The 24,494-nt window shown below is 37.2% G+C and overlaps 3 protein-coding genes across 3 annotated transcripts in view; 1 reads left to right on the forward strand and 2 right to left on the reverse strand.

The window, feature by feature from the left end:
• Positions 1–1,190: 1,190 nt before the first annotated feature.
• LOC122671448 (RING-H2 finger protein ATL74-like) lies at positions 1,191–1,948 on the reverse strand. Its single transcript, XM_043868655.1, has one exon. It carries the CDS (start codon positions 1,780–1,782, stop codon positions 1,285–1,287), a length of 498 nt encoding a protein of 165 aa, XP_043724590.1. The 5' UTR covers positions 1,783–1,948; the 3' UTR covers positions 1,191–1,284.
• A 4,274-nt stretch (positions 1,949–6,222) lies between these two features.
• Positions 6,223–12,652, reverse strand: LOC122671447. The gene is made up of 6 exons (XM_043868654.1): positions 12,542–12,652; positions 9,612–9,861; positions 9,371–9,477; positions 8,703–8,835; positions 8,411–8,605; positions 6,223–6,758 (listed from the first exon to the last, which is right to left on the reverse strand). Exons 2-6 carry the CDS (start codon positions 9,840–9,842, stop codon positions 6,474–6,476), a joined length of 951 nt encoding a protein of 316 aa, XP_043724589.1. The 5' UTR covers positions 9,843–9,861; positions 12,542–12,652; the 3' UTR covers positions 6,223–6,473.
• A 6,207-nt stretch (positions 12,653–18,859) lies between these two features.
• Positions 18,860–24,494, forward strand: part of LOC122670675 (methyl-CpG-binding domain-containing protein 9-like) — a 45,773-nt gene continuing 40,138 nt past the window's right edge. The window contains exon 1 of the mRNA XM_043867635.1: positions 18,860–19,592. Within this exon, the coding sequence (XP_043723570.1) occupies positions 19,084–19,592 (509 nt within the window). The 5' untranslated portion in view covers positions 18,860–19,083. The remainder of the gene's footprint in view (positions 19,593–24,494) is intronic.

Below are 24,494 nucleotides of genomic sequence, written 5' to 3' on the forward strand. Positions count from 1 at the left end.
ATGGAAACCGATTTTTCTAAAACGGATTCCCCTAAACGGATATGCAATCATGCACACGAATCAAATATAGATTTTCAACTATCCATTTATATCCCTAATAAAGACTGGAAAGTGGAGACACGAGACTAGAGAGAGCAGCGTTGCAGTTTCACTATCTATGTTGAGCGATGATAAACTAGAGAAGATAAAAATTGGAGAAGACGAGAAGGTAATGGGCTGAACCCTCTACGGCTCTACCCCACTAAGGTTGATGTTGAAGTGTCATAAATTGGAAAAGGTATAAAGTGTTATTTATAAAGTTATTGTTTAAATATATTTTTGTAATCCGACCTAAACAGATTGGATAATATCTGATCTAAAATTGAAATAACCATATTACATCCGCATCCAATTAGTTTTCGAATAGATTCAGATAATTTTCGGATATCGATTTTTCGAATACAGATTCACCAAAACAGATACGAACATAAATCTAAGCTAATAAGAATTTTTGAAAACGATTTACTGTGGAAGTTTTGAATGACAAGAATGCTTACCCATCGCTTTAAGATTAGGTTAAAGATCTCTTGCATCCAAGGCAAAGCTATGACTTGAAAGACCCATCAACTCTCTGAAAATTGAACTTGGTGATTCTGACCACTGGATATGTAGGGAATTATCTAGATCTCATGTATGTTTATGCAATTCCTCCATAATCTCATGCATCCTGCACTTGACCAATTTTAATTAAACTCAAACATGACAGTTTGAACAAAAGACCTTGGATTTCACCTGTTCATAAAATTTCAGTGCCCACCCACAAATTTTGCTTGTGGGTTTTCAACCAAAAAATTACTCCCATAACTTTTTTATTTCTTGAAGAAAAACTTTTGACCCACTTGTTCTTAGCCTAGCATTCTTCATGTAGTGTAGGATTTAGAATCAAGCTCAGAATACCCTGTTCATAACTTTAGCCCCAAACTGCGTAGCTTCATTCTACTCAAAGAATCCCAAGATTAAAAGAAAGAGCAAAAAAAATTCCAATCCAATACGAATCTGAGGAAAACGTTCAACTATTCCACACTGAAGATAAAGCAAAATAAAAGACCTAACGAAGTGGTGGAAGAAACTTTTTGTCTACACAAAATGGAAACCCCATGACAAAAAACCCAATTGTTTGAATCTTCCTTTTAAGAAAATAGAGATTTTGTCTGTAAGATACATCTTTACATGGGTTTTTCGAAACAGAAAGTTCAAATTTAGGAAGCAGAAGCAGCCTGCAAAATTAATGGATTGAAGCCCAATTCAGTTCCCAACCACAACCGGCTGAATCTCTCTCAATTCAATTGCTACCTCACTGGAATGGCTATTTTCCTCTATCAAAATCACACTATACTTTCGAGAATCAACAGTGGTTCTACAGATTGGACAAATCGGTGTCTTCAACAACCATGAATCTACACATTGAGAATGAAAACTGTGTTTGCAGAGAGGTAGTAATCTGCATTTCTCACCCAACTTGAAATTTTCCAAGCAAACAGCACAATCAACATCACTGTTTCCCTTCTCTCCTGCTTTGAATTCAAAGCATGGAAGCTTCTCTAGATCATCAATGGACATTTTATTGCCTGTATTACTAGCCCTCTCTTCCATTGTACCAGCACTGAACCCTCGAAAAGCTCTCCCAACAACACAAACATGAACTAAGATCAAAAAAGTGATGCCCACGAACAATAGTATCACAGAGATGACGATTGCCATTACAAAAACATGTATTACAGAACCCAGAACCTTTCTTCTCATGACAATCTCACTGAAATCTTGGAACTCCAATTCTCACCCCAAAAGATCAGAAACATCCACAGTTCTCCTGTACAATTCTACAAAAACCCTGAATTACAAAACCCATAAACTACAAGTCCACCAATTGATCAGATCTGCCAAGAATATCTTATACCCATTTCATATCTCCTGGTAATCGACAGAAATAGAAGTATTTTTTAGCAGAGAACAAAGCTGAGCTACAAGGGTAGTGGCACCTCTTGAATATAAGAAAACAAAGGTCAAAATTTGAGAGGAAACCCAAAATCTGGAAGAAAGGAGAAACTCAACTTACTTACAGATGGTCTTTTGGGCTTGAGAAGTTTATAGAAACTGGAGATTTGCAGTTGTTACTAGTGGAGTGGTTCTGTTTTCACAGAAAGACAAATTTTGTGATAGCATCAGGTACACAGTAGCTGTAACCAATACCATTTTGTATGAAGTCAAGGAGATCTTTAATGCATAGTGGGAAGTGGGTTGATCTATCTCATTCTGTGGGTAAGGATAGAATCCCAAAAATATATGATAATTAGGTGACGACAAAAGTGATAAGAAGATTGGGAACTTTTTAAAAATTTTCTAAAATTGTCATTTTCAGTTTTTCTCGCTCTGTTTGTCTCTTCAGTTTCTTTCAACAATAGATTAGCCATGAACATCAGCACATCTCCGATGTCATGGATTAGTTTTCTTATCCTTTTCATTGTAATCATATCCCATGGATTGATCAATTATCATGTACCACAATAAACTTCTATTATCAGGTACTGGTGGTTGTAAGAAGTAAAACAATAATAATTTATTTTCCTCTTTAAAAAAAAAAATCTTCACGACGTAAGAGTGGGGATTCTTTCCCATGCCATCTTACATAAAGAGCCATGATACCCACATGGACACACTCTCCTCAGACAAAATGTGGGTCATCTACTAACAACTCTGTCTCCCGCCCTCTCTCATTGATGTGGTTTTCCACTCTGGCATCGTGGAAAATCTCTACTCTTTTATTTCTCATCAATAGCATCATATGTGATTTTTTTCATTTTTAAGTCTTCCAATCAATGTTTAGGTTGTGTAATATCCCTTGTTCACTGTGGGGGAGTGTGGCCCCTGTGAATACATGGGAGCCAATGAGAATGCACGCGGAAGTATCATGGGGGTTAGGATTTTCGCCTTTCATAGTGGGTAGGACAATCATTTTGCCCCCACTATGTCTAGGCGTCGATGGTATACTCCCTCACAGAGAACTTTTCTTCAAAAATAAAAGATAAAATACATTTATCTAACATGTAAATGGACTATGACCTCACAATAAGGTTAGCATTTTGAACCCTACCCTCCCAAATATCCATACTCCAGATTCCTAGGAAGGATCATAGCCCCAACAATATTAGTCTTCACAGCATAGTTCGAGAACTCGCGAGATTTCAACGAGTTTCTCGATTTTTTGAGAAATTGAGACAAGATGGAATACGATATTAAAAAGTACAAGATCTCAGGTCGAGATCTCGGGTTGACACATAAAATGACCTATCTACCAGTTTATTTACTTACCTAACTCGACATATCTTGGCGAGATCTCGGGTCAACCCATAAAATGACCCATCTACCAGTTTATTTACTTACAATCACAGGCTCAGGATGAGGACATGAGTATAAACACCATGCTTGTAAGTTTCGAAAGTATGAGTATAAATACTACTAGTGAGCGATAATCGTGGCATTCATCTCAGCCTCATCATGACTATGATTATGGTCAGGAGAGCACCAGTTCCGAATATAGTGGCTATGGCCAGTTTGGGCAGTCAACACATGAGTTTAACAATCAAAGCATTGGGTCTGGTTTTGGACCTATATTCTCAATCCCAAACCAACCATACACATACATGCCTAAATATGACAATAACAATGGATCTCACGCCTCAAACCAACAGTCTCCGCCTCTTTTATACCCTAGGATAGGGGAATTGGAATATGTTGATGACAACACTCATATGAATGTTGTGGCAAACTATGTCCAAAACTATAACAACACTATGGCATGGGAATTCTATATGGATATGGTTGGGACTGAATACATTAACATATCACATTTTATGTAACATTTGTTTAAAGATTGACGTATTGTACACTTTAACATTTCTAATACTTATTTAAGTTGTTTTACATTAATTAAATGTTTTGATTGTTTTCTATTACTAAACTATGTGTAGAGTAGGGTATTTTAGTACATCGTTGCCTACCAACCTATGGTCCGAAGTGAAACTCATATTTAAACTTTGTTTTTGCAAAATCTGATAGTGTCATTGTGTTTAAATGGCCTAAAATAGGCTGAATATCAAGCTTCAGACCCAAACTAGGTCTAAAACTCACCAAGTTGAGGCTTCAAATTGAAGAAAAAAAAATGCACCAACTCTGCGAGATCTCGACTCGACTCGATTTTTCCAAGGGTCGAGTTGGTACCGAGTTTCGAGTTCTCGAACCTTGCTTCACAGAACAATTGCAGCCTCACTGTCACACTATCAAGCCTTATTCTCTAACAACTAAACTCAACTCAATTAAGCTTAGCTTGCACAGGAGTCTTCACTCTAGCAACTTGAGCTTTTATCATCGCACCAAGTGAAAGCCTCTCCACCATTAAGGTTGAATTTTGAACAGAAAACTGGGAAGAATGAAAGACCTTAAAAGGTTAAAACCATCCCTAATTAACCAAAGCTGCATTTTGAAAGCACGAAAGCTCAATTTGCAATGACACATTGAACTTATCTCATACTAGTTTCAAGTGTTTTATAAATGCATAATGTGTTTAACATAAAAGCTTGGTCAATCATCGATGGCGAGTGCCGATGAATCATTGCCAGACTCCAAACCACGGTCAAATCTCAGATAATGATGCTATTGGAAACCAAATAAAAGTGATTTAATTAGTGGATATTCTAAACAATGTTCTTACAAAATTGATACTAATTCTTCTTTAACTTGAGAACCATAATCAGCAAATCCTCACCTGTCCGCAATGATTAGCACAAAAAAACGTAAACAAATTGTTCATTGCAGATGATGTGATCCAACAATCAAAATATAACAAGCTCAGTCGAGTAGTAAGGTTGATTTAATTAGCCGCCCGAGAAAGATTTAAATAATAAAATAGTGAATTGAAGTTATGATTAAGATGTCCACACAAGAAATGAGTCATATTGCTAAAGAATTCAATGAGAAAGAATAAAATGCTAATCAATGTTTGATTAGGACATCCACACATTAACTTTTTAATCAAAAAGAACCATGATTATACAATTCACCCACAATAATAAACTAAAAGAAAATAAGTATCAAATCATTCATATCAGATAATCAAACTAGGAAAGGGGGAGGCAATTCCATCAGATTAACCTCACATTAGACTATTAGAACCCTATGATTCACGTCGAACAAGGATAAATGAAATAACACTGCTTAAGGTGACCCACGTAACATAATTGCAAGACTTTTTATAATTTTCTCAAATGCAGATTCACAGGATTGCCTTTTGACAATGAAAGTACAACCATATGCCTAAAGCACAAAGTAACAACAAATGCCAGCAAACAAATCAACTGCTCCTTACGGACTTGAAAGTTTCTCACCAAGCTTTAAGAAATCCGTCATTGTCAGTAGTTCAAATACAAATCATCAAATAGGCATCATATAATTTTCTCACCAAACTTCTGGAATCCCATCATTAGCATTCCTATAAATGATAACAAGATAATTTTAGTACGGGACTGGTCTGAGGATGCACCAAGTACTGCTTTGTTGTCCACCCCAAGGTGCCACGCTACCACAGAATTACAACTATATTGACCAAATAACATTTCATTAGAACTGAATTTGAAGGAACAATACTGAGGACAGTTTTCTTCGACGCAGACCAAAGCTGAGCAGTGCCAACAAAACAGATGTTAGGCCGCCTTCTTAATTCAAAAAACTTAGTCCCTATCCCAGTACACTTCTCAAACAATTGCTTAATTCCCCTATAAAGCAAATCATTTCTGCAATTCATTCCCACATCCACGTTTTACATCCGTGGATGCAAACTGGTACTGCAATTGGTTGAAGGCAGGTAGGCAAGTCGGGTTTCCATCTTAACTACTAGGGTCTGGTATCTTGAGTTCAGGCTTTTCCTTCAAGCATTCACTGGGGAAAGGACAAGAAGGGGGACGCAGGGTGCTTCCATAGCTCTAATCTCCACATAGCATTCATTGCAACTTCCAAGTGCCTCTCTCTCTCTCTCTCTCTCTCTCCTAGTTTATGTAATTTTGATTCTGCAACTTGGAAGTTCAAAATGTGGGTCAGCAACAAAACTGGAATCAAAAGCAGAAAAAAGTGTGATTATACCTGATTTATCTCTGTTTCCAGTGTATTAATGACCACAAATCAAACAAGATAAAAGCAAAGATAATATATAACATGAAACTGTCATACCAGGGAAAGGGAATTGACTTCCAGTTTAATAGACTCAATACATTCTTCAACCAAGATGGCCAATCATTTCACTATTTGTAAGATTTACAGGAAAAAATTCGTAATCGTATACCAAACAAAAAGAAGTATGAGGGGGCTGCAAAATATTAAAAACTCATAGCATACAGGGGCTGTGAAATATTAAACCTCATAGCATACTCATACACCATCTAATGTTAGGAGCCCATAACAAGACCCTCCCTTCCAATATTGGTAACACGCAGAACGGCTTGTGCACTTAAAGGAGAGAGCTTTGATTGGCAAAAGTGCTCCCAAGAACCCATTTCAGAATGTTCAGATTCTACAGTTGGTGCAGAGATGTGGGATTTCTCATATACAGTTTGCAGCTCCAAGAGAAGAGTCCGAGCAGCCTCCCTAGACTCGGGGAGCCGATCACTGAGTTGAGATGCAGCTATTTGGATCAATTTATCAATCCCATAAGCTTTAATTCCTTCACTTCCCTGAAGATAACAGGTCCAACAAACAACCATTTAATGAAAAGCATAGGAAACATTCGAAGGCAAGCAAAAATGCTGGAACAAAATAATCAGTAGCTACCCCAACAGTCCAAACAAAAACCTCGACTTGTATTAATGGCAATGCTTCATTTTGACTTTTTAGAATTAAGCATGTAAATACAAAACAATGAGATAACACAAAGAGCACAGAGGAAGTCTTGATACTACTACCATTCTTCAGGGCTTCTGTTCCACTTCCCACATGAGGGAACATATATTCATATTGACCAACAGACTTTAATCCATGGGTATAAATTAGAAGGTTTCTTGACTGTACACAAACCAGATGTTTTGAAATGCCAGAAACTGGCCAAATAGGATATGTGAAACTTCTTTTAACACAGGAAATTGGACGTCAATTCTCAAGAAAGCTAATTTTATCATTCGGTTAAAATCAACTGGTCAAAGTTGATTTTTGGTCCAAAATGTCGACTTAAAGGGTCAGAGTCAAAAGCTATGTTGTTGAAATCTGCCAAACATAGACCAAGTACTACTAAATTTATGCTGGTTGTCTGGTTGTTCCTCTGCCAACTCATGTCTACGCTAACAAAAATAACCTAAAATAACAACAAATAAAAAGGCTTCGCAAGATTTTCAAAGTAGCTAAACTGCAGCCAACTGAATCCCATGTCTATAATCACCGCAAAAAAAGGCCCAAAAAAACCCTGGCAACAGTAGATTCAGTGAAACCTGAGCAATCTACCAACTTATTAACCAATATATCCAGATTGTAGAGAACTCAACACTAAGAAATAGCAGGTTAAGATCAGAAAATGCCCATCATGCCTTCACTAATGGTCAGAGGGAAGGATCCCAAAATTTCCGGATTGTCATTTATCCAGGACCACACAAAGGAAGCTTCCAACAAATCTTTGTTTGCCAAGGGGTGTAATTGGACCAAGCATGGGGTTGTCTGGTGTTATTGATCACAGTTAACAGTTTTCAGAATGTGTAAAGTCACTGAAAACACTCTCCCAAAGGAGGAATTCTATGAAGTATTTCTGTCTTCCCAAAAACTGTAGGTATAAGACAGTTAACAATATATGGCTCCTCTTGTAGCTACAACAGCTAATGATTACGCTGATCTCACCCCCCAGCATCTGGTACTCAAGTACAGCATCTAGTATCTTTTAGCATCAAGCACTACTATAAGTCCAAGGAGCCATAACTAGCAGCTCAACATATTTCATAAGTGAATAAAGGAAGATACAGACAAACGAGTTAAGAAAAATGATCGTGTAATAGTTATAAACCCCCAAGCCTCATTTCTGCTGCTACCACATTGCATCTGGTTTTGTCATTCTAGAAATGAAACATATTGAGCAAACTAACCTCTATGCCCCCACCCCCACCCCCACCCCAAAAAAACAAGAAGAAAGAAAGAGGTAAAGAAACAAAATAACCCATTGAAATTTAAATTTCACTATTCTTTTCATTTCATACCATAAACAATGGCAGCTAGAACTGGATATAATCAAATTCAACAGTAAATGATGATAAAGTAGTAAACAAAATTCAAACATTCCTCTCTATCAAAATAAATAAAGAATATGGAAGCCTTGTTAATCAAATAAAGTAGAAAGAGTGAGTCATACCAGCTTTGGTACACTTCGACAAAAGCACATTGATGCCTTAGCTCGAATTCGAGGATTCTTGTGCTTAAGATATGGTTGCAACTTTGGCAACAACAGAGTGGGGGAAACCCAAGTAGTCATTGCTACCAAAGCCCTCTCAGCAGCATCACAAACAAATCTTTTATCTTGTGAAGACTTGAGAAGAAGCTGAACAAGCTGAACCAGAACACAAGTATTTGAAATAGTACAGCTTCGGTAAAACACAAAACAACAAAATAGTCAAGGGTATTCGAAATTGAAAATGATAACCTACCAGAGGCTCAAATGAATCAATTATACAATCACTGTAAACATTAAAAATATCTTCGGATGTCATAATCGCAGTTTTACACACTGCACTTCTTGGATTCTTCAAGGATTTCACAATTGATGAGATCACATTGCCCCTGTTCATGATGGCATGGCATAGTAAGTTTCAAAAAGATAATGAGGAAAATTAACTCACAAGCACAAATAAATGTTAATCAAAATTCAAAAATGTAAGGTACAATATAAAGTATAAATAAATAACTAAGTCACTCATCCTCAATCTTGGGCATGTGTCCACAGCTAATGTCTGGGCTAATTTTGCAAAATATTTCGGATTCGCAAGAAACCAAAATGAAATGACTGTCGACATATAAGGTGCAATGCTCAAAATTTGGCCAAAATTACTGAAATTTCGACGAAACCTTTCAGCTTCGGGCTTTCGGCATGGGAAAATGACCTAAAAACCCAAAATTTCAAACCCTGGTCCGCACAAGTGCATCCTGAAGATTCACCATAACAGCAACACAGCACAATATGGTGATTACAGAACCCTATGAAACTTCACAAACACCCCCTCATGCACGTGTATAAGAAAAAGAGCAAATAAAGCATACATTCTTAATGGTTCTCTCAAACAAATCATTACGTAAGAAATTTATAATCAACACTCACAACATATCAAGCATTGCCTCCTTGTGAAATATTGACAATCGCCGGACATTATTCAATGCCTCACATACCAAAACCCAATCTTTGGAGTCTAGTCCCGACAACAGTGTCTAAACAACAAAAGGCAATAAAACAAAATGTTAACCCACAAGTATCAGAGCATCAAAGAAAATCATCAACAAGAACACCTTTGACACACTTAAGAAATTAGCAACGAGGGAAGGAAAGGAAGAGCAACTAGTACCTTGAGAATAGTATCCACATCTTCTAGATCGTTTAGGTTTTCAGATTCTATATACTCCACTTCTGACACACCTACGTCTGTTCCACTATTCACATATTCACCTTCATTACTTGGAGTTGAGGCCAATGAACCAGGATCTCTCCTCTGACATTTGTCAAGATTTTCATTGCACTTCTCAATATAAGCCTTTGGAAAGCCCTCCTTACCATCTCCGAGGGCGTTTCCCGACATCCCTGTTGAGTGTATCAGTCTGAAACAGAAGAGAAACAATCCAAAACTTAGTTACGCTAGAAAAATAAAAAGACTTTCGAAACAATAGATATCTATATATGTAAATGCAAAAAGATTCAGATGTGTTTGTAAAAGACCCATATTCCAAGTCTAGCATTGGGAAATTAAATTTCATTGTGCAAAATTGCATAAGTAAATTGCTGTACTCATGGATCTAGTTACTATATCATATCAATTCCAAAACGTCTCCCAGTACTCCCCCCAAGATTTCTCTTCAGGCTTCCCTATCAAGAGTTCTCAATAGAGTAAAAAGGCTTCCCTACCTGCCAATAGTTGATATAGTGACTCACCCACAGTCTACAAATGGATCTTCTGCACGACTGCAATAAGTAAATTGTACTTTCTCTACAGTTGGTGCATTTCACCTTACCAACCAACTAATTATGAACCAAATCACTTTCAATCAACTCCATGATAACAAAGTCAAGATGTGGCCTTTCTATTTAAGTTGATTTAACACATCATTCTAAACCCTGCTGTCAATATATAATTCAGTCCCTAAGAAAAGATGAAATATGCCATAGAAATTCAAAGAGCTAGGGGGGGGGGGCAGAGGTCATTGATTTGATTCTAATTGTCCCCACCCCAATCTTTTTCCAACTTTCTTTTATTAGTGAAATCTGCCAATATATAAAATGATCCAACCCGGAACTGATTTCCCCTGTGATTCTTAAACCTTAGTTCACTGTTTCCACAACCCTAACATAATTATCCTCCTTAACCAAAATTAGACCCCTTCCTGGTTGCAACATTGATCTTGTTTCAATTTAAATTCCAGTCCCCTAAGGAGGGAAATACACCATAAACAACAATTAGCTGGTATTTTTCCACTATAAACCATTTTCATCTATGACCAATTCCTAATCTGTCCTTTCCCACGAATTCTTCTCCCTCTAAATTGACTAGCATCCCAAACCCCTAAGTTTTATGTATACTTATCAGGCCTTTAGCCTGCATAAGCACTACTCACTGGAAGCCCCAAATCTATTTACACAATGAGGTCATAAGATAAGACACCAACATGACATTACATCACAACCTGTGCCAAGTTTACCCAAAAAAAAAAGGCATACTCAATGCACGAGGCTCCTGCCACTGCGGGGTCTGGGTAGGGTCATAATGTACGCAGCCTTACCCCCACTTTGCGGAGAGACTATTTCTTGAGACTCGAACCCGTGACCACTTGGTCACGATGAAGCAACCTTACAGTTGCACCAAGGTCCACCCTCTTTGGCAATTTTACCCAAACACAATCCATTTATTAACAGGTCATGTTAGGAATGCTTCAATGCTTCATTGTTGTCAAAGATGCTGCTATTTGGCACTAGAGAGATTTTCACTTTTACATTGGCTTTCTTAACTAGGGTGCAACTGCAACAGGTTGGTAGAGTTAGGATTCCAATTCGGGAAGTCAGCAAATACCAAGCCAAGTAGGTTAAAAGAACAAGAAGTACCCAACGTTCTGGTAGTTCTGGACCTCTAGAAACTATAAAAGATAATAGTGAAGTTTACTATATTTATACCACCGTTAAGGGTTTCAACAGCACAAAGATTAGATTCACAATCCTAGTATACTCATACTGTCACAATGAGTTAGCCAAACTCAATGCATAGTGCAAATAAAGAAGAATAGGAAAATGAAATTGCATTCCCCTATAAGTTTTCTTCCATTGACCTTCACTTGTCATTACTTAACAATAAAACACATCAGATATCATCATGTACAGAAAAATATACAATTATAAAATTGTAAATGACAACCACACTAATGTAAGCATCAAACAGACTACACGCCTTCTCTGCTCTAAAAACAATGGAGATAAGCTTTTGGGAGGGGGAGGGGGGGGGGAGGGGGAGGGCGGAGAATGAACAAAAACCAAGCAACAGGGTTGGGGACTGGGGAGGGTTCCAACACTTGTCCTATTTTCCATCCACTAGAAGAGTTTTGACGGATAGGTGTTAGTGAAGCAGCTGCCCCATGATAGCAGCACCGGTCCTGGAGACGTCCATACTCCATAGAGCCCTTGATTCTTGCTGCCCCCCAAGGGAAATTCACAGGCAATAACAGGTTGAGAAGCTAAAATGTACAGTTACAATATATTAAGAGGCTAATGGTTGGAACACAGGAAGAATTGCAACAACTATATCAGTAACAAAAGGGGTACACAAAATGTATAGTCAATAAAACCCAATAAATAACTAAATATACGTTCGTTCAGCAAAAGAAAAAAGTGACAGAAACAAAACCCCCTAGGGATCCCTCGAAATGGAACAAACTTGTCGAGGGGGAAGACAAACGGAGAGATCTCATAAGAAAATAGAAACCAGAACTCACAAGAATCTTTGTTCATAAATACCTATAATAATTTATTAACAAAAGAACAAAGATCTAAGAAGAATACAGGATTCTCACCTCATAAGCACCTCTAAAACAAGAAGAACAAATGAAAGAAATGAATAATGTCGAGAAACGGTGAGGTCGAGCAGTTAAGAACAACAACAGATCTAAACATTCAATTCATCAGATTTAAAACTCCATTACCTGATCAGTACAAGTTCATTACAGGAAGTGAAGGATGATGAAGAAAACAGTTAAAAGAATAGCTTAAGAAACAGAAGAAGATGAGATGATTACTTACACAGTGCAGACAAAGCAATGGATCTGCTAAACAGTGAAGGGAGAATGCCAGAATTAGCACACAGATTACCACACAGATAAATCTAGGAAAGAGTAGAGACACAGAAGAACAGTAGAAGGATGGGATGGGATGGGATGGATGGATGGATGGAGCTCTCTTTAATGTGTGTGTGCGAGTGAGTGTGTATATATATGTATGTAAGTTTTTACAGTTTGTAACCGGCGAAACGCGCAGTTATGAGTTGCGCAACGCCGCCTTCCTTTTGACCCCCCCAGACCTTGGCCGGCAGGCACGGGATTATTGGATGTTACTCCCTTTTCTTCAACTAGATATAGAAAAATGATTGTGTCACCCGTAGGTGACTCACTCAACCAATTTTTTAAGTGCAAATGGCATCTAAGTGCATTCATCAATAATATTTTTCTCTTTTGTATATTACAAAAAGACCCCTACTTGCAAATATTTTTCCCTCCTTGGATGTGATCTTCCTGAATTTTTATCCTCTCAGGTGCGGTGCAGTGCCCAGAGCTCGAAAATTCAATTTCACTGGTTCTTCGATATCTTTTTTTTCCTTTTATTTTTTAATCAGATATTTTCTTTCCTATATCACACTATTTATGGTGTATGAAATTATTTCATTAACAAGGAGACCCACATGGTTAGGAAGGATATAGGGTGTCAATGTGGATTCCACTTACTTAGGATGTATGTGCGTGTGATCGAAAGAGGAGAGAGCATGGAAAAAGAATGTCTTCTTCCTTTTTCCTCTTGACTCCTTTTTCTTTTGATAACATAATTGGAACCGTTAGATTTGCTCATTATGATAGAGGTGGGCACAATCATGTGTTTAATTTTTGTTTATTGTATTTATTTGTAGTTTGATTGTCATTGGCTAATCCAAAGTCTAGTACATGGTTTTTTGCTAGGGTTTTTAAACAAATCCTTTATTGTGGGATGTAATATCCTTCTTGGTTGTTCTAACGTTTATGGACTAATCAATTATGCTAACCCTATCATGTTTTTATCATTCTAGTCTGTCGATTTGACGGTGATATTTTTTCTACTTTTTGATCATTTATGTTGTGTGATATTACTTATTATAATTTCTTTTGAAAATTCTCTAATGTGTCAAATTATTTGTAATCTTACTTTTTTTTGCCATGAGAGTAAATATTGTCATTTTATATATGTATTAAAAAAAATGTGCATGACAACGACAACTTTTTATTTTTTGGTAAACAACATCTTTTGATAATGACTTGATGCCAAGTTACTTTCAATCTATTTTTAAACTCTTTTATTCCTCTAACTTAAATAATTTTTGTGAACAAGACATGGAGAAATTAGAAGTAGGTGTCAAGTTCTAAATACACCTATAGAGTTATCATTTAGATGGTCCCTTATTATTATTATTATTTTTCGCTAAAGATCCGAAATAATATATTAATGAAAAAATGAATTATAAAGAATGCACTAAGCATACCTAGGAAGTACAAGAACAAAAGAGGGAAGGACAACCCCACCTTCGGCATTGCCATTAACAGGATCCACCAACCCCAAAAAAGAAATTAAGATATAAAACGATATATGGGCATTCCTAGAATATCCTTTGTGATCTCTTCTTGTATATGGTGAAGAAAATTATTGATTACTCCAGATACTCTTGAAGATGCGGCTTCCCTTGATAAAACAATGGGTAATCCTCAACCTTGTAGATGATAATAAGGGCTGAAAACTTAACCTTTCTTGCCAAAGAAACCAAAGAAGATGGTTAACTTGAACTAGGAGCAATACTATGGTTGAATCACATTCAATCCATATATCCGTGAAGTTCATATTATTGATGAAGTGAAGACCTCTAATTAAGGCATATAACTCTACTTCAAAAATTAATTTTAACCCCAAGATATGTTTTTGAAAGCATGGAGTATATTCCCTTGACAGATTTTGAACACACCTCCTACTTCTGCTCTCCCTTGGTTACCCAATGATGAGCCATCCATATTTAATTTGATGCAAGGAGTTGATGACACAAAAAAGTTTCAACAATCTCGTCAGGGAACTTAGCTTTAATTGGTAGGTTAGAAACAGAAAAGACCGAGCCTTTCAACTTGCTGCTAATATCACCCAGAACTTGTAAGATATTTTTGAAGATAGTGTGATGAGATCTCTTTCTACTTTCATTTTTTATGAGGTTTCTTTTCAACCAAAGTTTCTTATTAATTTTTCATTTATGGATGTAATTGTAACTTTTATCTATAATTTTAAAATTATTTTAGATAAAGGGTATCACATCAGCCCTTGCTTTTTAGTCCACATGGAAGGATGATTTGGTCTTAAATGAACCACTTGATAGATATGACTCTTTGAATAGGCCATATGCTAAATTTTGGTGATCTAACTCAACCATATAATATATGTTGTTTTATTCCTGTTTTAATATATATTTTAATGGCTAAACCATTTTGCTATTTTCTTGACATCTCAACCGCTTTTTTTAAGCTTTGTTTAGCCACATTGGTAAACTCTTTTGAATTGAAATTGAATTGATTAATACACTATTTATGAGACTGGAGCAACATGTGAAGCAAATCTCAATGCCAAAGAAGGTGCCATATATAAAATTAGGGAGAATGTTCTCTATGTCGAGGGCGCAGGCTGCGCCCAAACACATAGGGGTGGGCACAATGACCACCCTGGCCCCTGAGTGGCAGGCCCATGTGTCTGGGTGCAGCTTGTGCTGCGGCATAGAGAACATGAGCCCATCAAATTAAAAGTGGATTATTGTAGTATTGCGAAAAACGGGGGTGAAAGTGAGCTATTCTCTACTAAGCCTAACGCTAAGGCGTTATCCAATCACATTCCCTTTTTCTTTACATTAAATTTTTTTGGGGATGAATGAAATATCATTCGGATACACAAATTTATTTAATTGTTAGTAAATAAGTAGACAACGGCTCCTTTAACAACAACAACAACCAAAAAAAAAAAAAAAAAAAAAGGCTTAGCCAAGTGACCTTCAAAGGCAACTTAGATCTTTTATTTTATGTCATATTCCATGCAAGGGGGTACTATATGAACAAAAAATGTTTATTTGTGAGAGAGAGAGAAGGAGGAAGAGAAGTAATGTTTCCTTCTAGAAGTTAGGCATCACATATACGTATAAATATAGAATTAATCTAACATAATTCTCAATAAAGAGAGAGCATTGCATGAATGAGTAGGAAAATACTTTCAATGCCGATATGTCCAATGTTTTTTTTATAACTTGATAGTATTTTATTAGAGATCTATTGTTTTTTTCTCGAATTAATGTTTTCACTTTACTACATATTTGATGTATAAATGGTGTTTGTAAATATGTTATCTGGTACATTATTTTACATGCATCATATGTTTTTATTAAAGAGTTATGTTTGTCTATTTGAGCTGTTAATATAGTTGTTGTTGGGAGGGGAGCATAATTATTTTAGTGGCGACTTTTTTACTTAAAGAATTTTCTTAATTCCACATTTGAAGGCATCAAATAATTTGTAAACTTACTTTTTTGCTTTTACTGTGTAACACATATCTTTTTCCAATTAGGATAATTGTCATTTTTTTTTTTTTATAATTATTGTCATTTCACATATGTATTCAAAAGTATGCATGGCAATCACAGCTTTTGATAATAACATAATTTTTAAAAATAAAACAATAAATAATTAAAAGAAGGCCGCAAATTCTAAATACACTATAAATGTTTCATTATGACAATTACTTTACTTTACTGATTCTTATTAGTTTTAGACAAACAATCAAAACTCTAAATGTTTTTATAAGGTTGTGTTTGGATTTCCAAGTATAGAGAGAGATTGTTTAGGAAATAAATGATTGAAATATTTGATTCTATTTGTTTTTATAAGAAATATAGAGTGTAATGCTAAGAGGACCCAAGGTGACGTATCTAGTTTGCCCTTCTCACCACATGGTATGCTCTATTTCATAGCCTATTTCAAGGAATTTTTAATTGTTGTATGGCCTAAAGAAACTTGGGGCCCCTCTAGATGGTTAACCTTGGGGTCCCTTAATATTTCAATAAATAAATTACAATCTTGTATTTTCTTCACTTCTATCTCTACTTTATATTAGGTTTCCTGTACCTCCCCCCTTTCTCATGTTTGTTTGCCTTATTCCTGAAGCATAGCATTCTAGTCTACCATGGTATAGTTACCTTATGTGTAACATTTTAGATACTATCCCCAACTTGCAATAAAATAAAAAAATTTAAGTGCGAGTGAAAAAAGAGTAATGTTTATCATCGAAAATATGTGGATTCTTGTGGAACCAAATATTCATTTCTTTCTGTCATCTCCAAAGCTAATGGTTTATTAAATAATAGATTTTCAGGAAATTGAGTGTACCCTCCCTCTTATGGTATTGCAATCATGTAAGCATTTGTCCATTTGAGACATGTAGTATATAAAGGAGATATTGCTCCTGATACTATTTGATCTTGGTACTCGAATGATGAATTTTTTTTCTTTTTTGGGGTGGAATATGATGAAATTCCATCTCCTGCTCTGTGTTTGAGAATAATGTGTTATTTTCTTTATCTTTTTTCATGAAATTTGTTGAGAACGATTCTTACCATATGAGTTTTCATAATCTTGTATATATGCTGACTAGGTTAATTGATCACGATTTATTATTTTCATTACAATTAGCAATATCTTAGGATGTAATTAGTCACTAATATGAGATGATTGATTCTTTGTAATCCTGTAATAATCTTGTATATATTCAATCCTCATATCAATGGATAACACACACAACTTTCCATTCATTTTATAATTTTATGTCACACTACCATATGCTTAACAACGATACTTATCTTCATGAAATGCTTTCAAATCTGAAGCTTGAATCAACAACACAATATCTATTGTGGTTGATTCGACCTATAAGTCAATTTTTAAAGGAAAATATTACAGCATCCCACGTTCTTCAAGATCTTCATTCCTTTCACGCATTGGGCACTGATTTACTATACGCCACTATGTATTAAAGGCACCCTAGACATCCATAGCTAGACTAGCCATTGAATAGTCGAACCGTATTGGGAGAGAGACCTTAATCATAACACGTAGTTGTTAGTATGTCCTCCATAATTTAGTCATGACAACTAAATCCCCGATTGTCGTTTAATTGGTTGACACTAACATTGATCATTCTCCCTTTAATTATATCAGTAGTAGTAGTAGGAGTTCTTCTTCTTCTTCTTCTTCTTCTTCTTCCTCTTCATCCTCTTCTCCTCGACAGTAAAAACTAGTGATGATGATTGTTCTAGTGGTGTAAAGCATTATCATTATTGTTCCCATGAATAAGTGTTACGAGGAAGGAAAGAAAGCGCATGGACCATCCACAACTCTATTCAACCACATTTATTTTTTCTTTAGTTCTGTTTTGTCTATTTTTTTTGTTGTTGTATTTTTTCCTCTTTCATGAATCTGTTTGTTTTAAGGGAAAAGTTTTCTACCACCTGGTGAAAGAAGTGAACTTCCATTCTCACCATATAGGACTAAAAAGAAAAGGGGCGCTGTTTTTTGTACCACAGCGCAGCCTGCGCCCAAACACATGGGGGTGAACGCAATGATCACCCTGCCCCTTGCACAGGCTGCCCATGTGCCTGGGCGCAGGCTGCACTGCGGCATAGAGAACATTCTCGAAAAAAGAAAATTATTTCTGTAAAAATAAAAAATAAATTTTATTATTTATTTAATCTAAAATTAGTGCTTACGTGCCTCTTAGTTATTGGCTACCAGTGTTTCTTCTTTGCCTACCGTGTCGGACAATTCTTACCACAGGCTCTTGGCGGTGGGGCTAATCCATGGACCATGGTGGTCGCGCTCCGCTCTCGTATCTTGTCGTGTTATGTTAGAGTACTATGCAGTCTCTTCATCCCATTTAATCAAACAGTTAAGATCATTCATTTACAAATTTGTTCTAAAATCAGATTAGATCGTGCGGACGTTACCGTGCTAAACAGCGTCTATTCCTGTGACGCACAAACACACAATATCTTCAATCATGGGTATTTCCGTCATTAAACTCCATAGTGTATTAATCTTTTTCGATTAAATCTCTTTTGTTCCCTTTCATTATCTGTCTCTCTTCTCATTATAGCCCTTTTTGTTTTTCAATTTACAAAGAAGCGGGGGGGTTTGGGTTCGGTTTTGGATTTTGGGTATTTTAGACTTTTCACTTTCCCTTCTCTCTTCTCTTTCATTTTTTGTTTTTTGTTTTTATCTTTTTATCGTTCTCGCTCTTTCCCAGTTTCCTTCTTTTGCCTCCATTCCTCTCTGCCATTACGTTTTTGGTTGTTCAGTCGGTCGGTAGAACTCTTGAACGGAAACAAAATTTGGTCCTCAATCTCAACCTTCGAATCTGTTGTCCTTCTTCACATTTGTTTTCACTACTTGGGAAAAATCGAAAATTTCTTCGAGTTTAAAGATGCCACGAAGAGCAGCGGGGGCACAGTCGAAATCCAAATCCCTTCTCTAATGGAGTTCAAAGATTCAAGAAGCAGTAGCACCTGCGATGCAAAGCTAGAGATCCGTCCGATACCCTTTACCATCGATCTCAACGAGATCCCTTCATCTTCTTCGCTTGAATCCCCTTCTCATGTTCAAGACACATACGCTGTTATTCGTTCGTTTCATGACAATCCAACTCTTCCTTCAGGGGCTGCCGCGGAGTTACCCGGTGAGGTACGTGGTGGTTCGGCTTGCAGTGCATGTGGGCGCCCTGAGGTTAGGGGTAGCGTGATTGTCTGTGACGGCTGCGAGCGTGGTTTTCACCTTAGTTGCGCAGGAATGCGGGGACGCCAGGCCATTATGCTCGAGGACTGGATGTGTGGTGATTGTGTGATGAAAGGAGGTGGGAATAAGCGCTGGCCGTTGGGAGTGGTTCTCTCGGGCTCAAGGCGGAGTGGTGTTAGGCTTTTGGATATCAATGCGTCCCCTCCGAGTGACGGAGAGGGCGAGGCAAGCGACGACCTCCAGAGTTGCAGGTATGTTCCTCACTTTTTCTCTTACTAGTACTTGTCGTTCTTGTAATGTAGTTTTGGCTGTAGGAGAAAACTTAATAGTTTTTCACACCTCAGAATTCTTGTACAGTTATTTCCTTTGATAGTTAGTTTGATTTCAGTAAAACCATATGGCTTTCGCCAAAGGGAAAAGGAAAGTAAAGAACTTTGGTTAAAATATCACGTGTATGGCAGCATGGAAGACGCCTTGACAGATAACTACATGGTTTACAGTTCTTGGACGCTTATCAGTTATCGGCTCGAACAATCAGCACTGTTTGCATGCCAGAACTTAGTCTGCCTCCAATCACCTTTCTTTTGTAGTAGGGTCCCCTCTCCACAATTTAGTCGAATGACTCCAGCTGGTGGATGCCCTTAACATCTATTAGTTGTTACAGGCATGGATTCTAGGATGTATTTTATATTACCCGGATTCAGCCCTTCAGGCCTAGTGGCGTTAGAGATGTGGTAAACTTTCTATAGTTTGATAGGCTAGCAATGCAGGATTAAGGTGTTAGTGGTTAGTTGTTACTAGGTGAAGAAAAAGTCTTTCAAGTAGGTCCAGACGACTATTATCCATGAACATAAACAACTTTGCAAACACCCATCTTTATATGAAGTGTGCTGTGAAAGAGTTATATTCTGTTTCCGTACTTTCCCTCTCATAAGAAAGAGAAGCAATGCCTAGTACATTATCTTACTCTAGAAGGTTTATTTTCCATGGTGTACAATTTTTTAGTGTTTCAGAAGCAAGCAGGTCTTCTTAAGGTGTTTGAGCTTCCACATAAGAGCTTAATCAAATATGCAAAAGGTACTTATAAAAAAAGAAAGAAGAGAAGTTTCAACTTTGTTAATATTGCTCTCATTTTGTTTGGGCATAGCATGCTTTTGGTAAATTACATTTTTACAGATTGGATTTGAACATTAATGTGCATTTACCTAGGTTCACTTGAAATGATGTTGTGACTATCTGTCAATTTCGGGAGGTATTAATTTGGAACTAATATAGGGAAAAATAATCCCTGATTTGCTTCTGGAGAAGGTTATTTATTTATTATTATTTTTTTTCCGGGGGGGGGGGGGAGTATCTAAGTCATTGTCCAACCTGGGTTTTTTAGATGGGAAATCATGGATGAAGACATACTGTAGCCTGTAGGGGCTAAATGCACGCTAACATCATGTTTTCCATGGATACAAAATGAGAAGGAGCTAGTTGTTTATTTACTGACCTAGGTGTACCTGCAATACTCTCATGACATCTAATGCCAAGAACGCAAATTCTAGCTGACGAACTGAGTTGCTCAACTCAACCAAGCCTTATCTCAATTCAATGGGGTTGGCTATACAAGTCTTCCTTGGACATTCAACTATACTTCTGTACCTTAAGTACAAGTATTTGTGTAGGATTAAGCTGTGACTGCTCAAACTTACCCTGAGTTTCTAGCCGTTGGATGGCTTTACTAAATCTTAACCTATAATTTATTAAAAGATAGGTATAACCCTAAGCAAGGATAGATGACTAAATTGCTGATGCTTCCGAATTTTTTTTTAAGTGAAGGTACATAATTTGAACTTTCAGGTTCGCTGGAAGGACTAGTTCTGATGCAATACTAGGCCACCATAGGATGAGAAAGAACCAGCCCAACTAGCCCCCACGGTTTAGCTAAAACCAGTCCATATTGGGCCCATATTTAGGTAGATTTTCACGTCATCATTTCAGGTGAACCTATGGCCTGCGCTTGTAGTAGATTGAATGAAGTGTCTGAGTCCCATGTGAATTGCGTGGAGAGATCTTCTAGAAGTTTGCTTGTTGGAGTATTATATTAGATATACTACATTTAGTTTCTATTTTTATGATAGACTTAGTTGTTAATACCATAGCGACTTAGTAGTTTCCTTTTTATATACTTTCTATTTGGAAGAGTTGTTTAATTGTAAAGCAACTCTTACTATTTAGAAGAGTTTCCTATTTTTTTTTATAGCCATTAAGATGCTATTAATAAACTGAGGGACATAGCCTCCCACGACATTGATTAGTGGTGATGCTGAGCGCTCCTTGGTGATGAAACTAAGGTTGGTAGGTGGTGACGCTTACGAAGACCAGTGGTGGGAAGCTCTGGCAATATCTCATACCTTTTTCTTATTCTTCTTCCTATTTCTCCGTTCTTTTTCCTTGATCACTCAAAGTTCCTGCACATCAAGCTCTTGTGTGGACTGTTCTGAGATCTGACGTTGGGTTTTGATTTGTTTTCCATCTTGTCTCCTCAAATTATTCCTGCTATTAATACTCTTAATACCTAACCTGTTGTGCTGTAGTCATTGGTTCTATTTCAGCATTCACAGTCTTGCGATTTTTTCATCTCATCTTCAAATCTGGCCTGCTGTTCTACTCAACAGTTTGGGGCCCATCGGAGTTCCAGATCTAAAGTTACCTCTGTTCTATTCTACTTTCTATTTTCTGTTTTCCTTACTTTCTAATTATGTTTCTGCGAGTTTTCTGCATTATCCATTGAATCAATCTGATGCAGTTGTGCTTCCATGGATCGGCCTGAACCCGTTTGGGAATCCAGACAGAGATGAACCGGGTCCACTTTGGGTCTTTGTTCTAGTTGGATAAATTAGATATTTATTTTCTTTATTAGGATGATATGTAATCTTTATTTATTTTATTTGGTTTTTATTTGGTGGTAGATAGCTACGTAGGGAGTTAGTAGTTCCCTTAGTTTCCTTAGTTGGTTAATTTCTATTTCTTTGTTTGAAGTTTTTATATATTGGCTTGTAACCTACAATGGAAGATACAGATTTGAAGAATGAAATAGTGAATTGTTTGTAGTAGCTTGCGTGGCCTAGGGGAGTTTGGTTGTCGTTCTCTTCCCTCTCTCTCCTCTCTCCCTCTTCCCTGCGATCTGGTTCCCTCTTCTTCCTGTCTTTCTCAGGTGTGATACCCATTCCCCTCCTTGCTGTCTCATATTCTTTCCCTTCCCTTTATTTCTTTCTACTCTTCTATTCCCTGCTCATCTAGTGATACTAGCAGCTGTAGATTGGAGTTCGAACTCACTAATACCCCATAGATCGGGACTGAAACTTCAAGTCTTGAATCAACACCAAGGAGTGATAAAAAACCTAGGAGGTTGGCCCCGGTTATTTCTTCCATAGGAAGAATCGAACCTATGTTCAGGTCTGGTTTCTAATTGTTGCTACATCTGATTTCAGACCCATCTAGCCCTCTTGCTGTTCATCCTTGCAACTCAACCTTTAACATTCTTGAGAGGATCAGTAGTTGCGATTCCACATCTAAAACCCCAGTCCAGTTGGATCCCATGTGAGAGAAAACTTTTCATTCGAAACAAGTCCTCTTTCCACTGGATTGTCCGCTTCCAATTGGATCCCATGTGAGAGAAAACTTTTCATTTGAAACAAGTCCTCTTTCCGTTGGATTGTCTGCTTCTTCCTATCGTAAGGTTGAAGATGATGTTTTCCCTCTATTTACTACTAAGCCACTTGATGTTAATTACAAATTTGCCCTTAGATTCTGAAGTGGTGCCGATTCCCTTTTTCGTTATTCTTACACTTGTGCCCTTAACTCTATTCCTCTTTATGTGATTGATTCTGAAATTTATGATAATTACAAAAGCGCCATCGACCCTATTTTTTAATTTATTTGGTGATTGGGTGGGCCAATAGTGAATCCAATAGGATTTCTGAACCCCGGGATCGCATCAAAACCCTATCTTTGGAGCACATTATCAACAAAACCTACCCTTTATTTGACTTGAATTCCAGCCACATCTAAGTGCTGGATATCAAGTTATTTGGTTCCCTTAAATTTTTCTCTGCCTACCATATTTCTCTATTTTTAATCACTGCGATTCTGGCCTATGGATTAGTTTCCTAATTCTGTCCTAACTAGTAGAACTGTGGAACGCATCAGGTGCTGGTAGTTTTAGATGTTCCAACATCAAGGGTATTTGAGGAACTTAGTGTATATCCACTTGTTGGTCTTGGGCTGCCAGTAGGACAGCCAGGTTATAAACTTAAATTGTTGAAAGATCTTGAAAACAAACTAGACAAGTATGGAGCTTATGCTGAGGTGTATAAGATGACAAAATTGAAAATATTGTTTAGGGCCCAAAGATATTATCTTATGTACAATAGAAAATAATTGAAAATTACATAATGGTGGAGGTGACACTAGTAGCGGAGTTATATTCGCTGTGTGTTAGTTTGAACTTGTCTCTTGAGGTGGGCTTCGAGCCTTCGATAATGGTTGAGAAAGAGATCCAGCCAATGTCATTGGATGGATCAGAAAGAGAAGCGACTTCCCTTGGATTTTCACTCATTTGATCGGACATATTATTCACTTGGCATCCCAGGTGAACATTTGTTTGTATTGGAAGCCAAGGGAGTGTAATGAGGTTGTGGATGAGCTTGCTAATCAAGGAGTAGTCAGTGATCCATCCTAGATCAGGTTTTGGTGATTGTTTTCTCCTTTTAAGTGTGTTCCTTTGTATCCTTTTTTCTGGGTCTTTGTTTTGGTTCCTTTCTTGACCGAGGCAGTGCTAGCCTTATTAATGCAGTTCTTGCACCCTGATTTCCAAAGACAATCTAGGGTTAATCAGGCTGCTGACAGGCCCAGGTATAACGGTGTATGGTTAAGGAACTTGGGGCTGTCTAGTTAGGTTTTAGGTTTAGCAGGGATAGATTAAGACGCACAATGATATGGAGAAAGAAGAACTTAACAGGATAAATCAGAACTCAGTTTCAGAGCTGGGGACACCTAAATGGGAAGAGGGTTGTTGTCTGTGGATGATATGTACGCCAGTAAGAACTGCATTAGCCCAGTAGTGTTTAGGAACACTCATGTCTAGTAACAGAGTAGGCATCGTT

The sequence above is a fragment of the Telopea speciosissima genome, chromosome 8, assembly GCF_018873765.1.
Source record: "Telopea speciosissima isolate NSW1024214 ecotype Mountain lineage chromosome 8, Tspe_v1, whole genome shotgun sequence".
Classification (NCBI taxonomy): domain Eukaryota; kingdom Viridiplantae; phylum Streptophyta; class Magnoliopsida; order Proteales; family Proteaceae; genus Telopea; species Telopea speciosissima.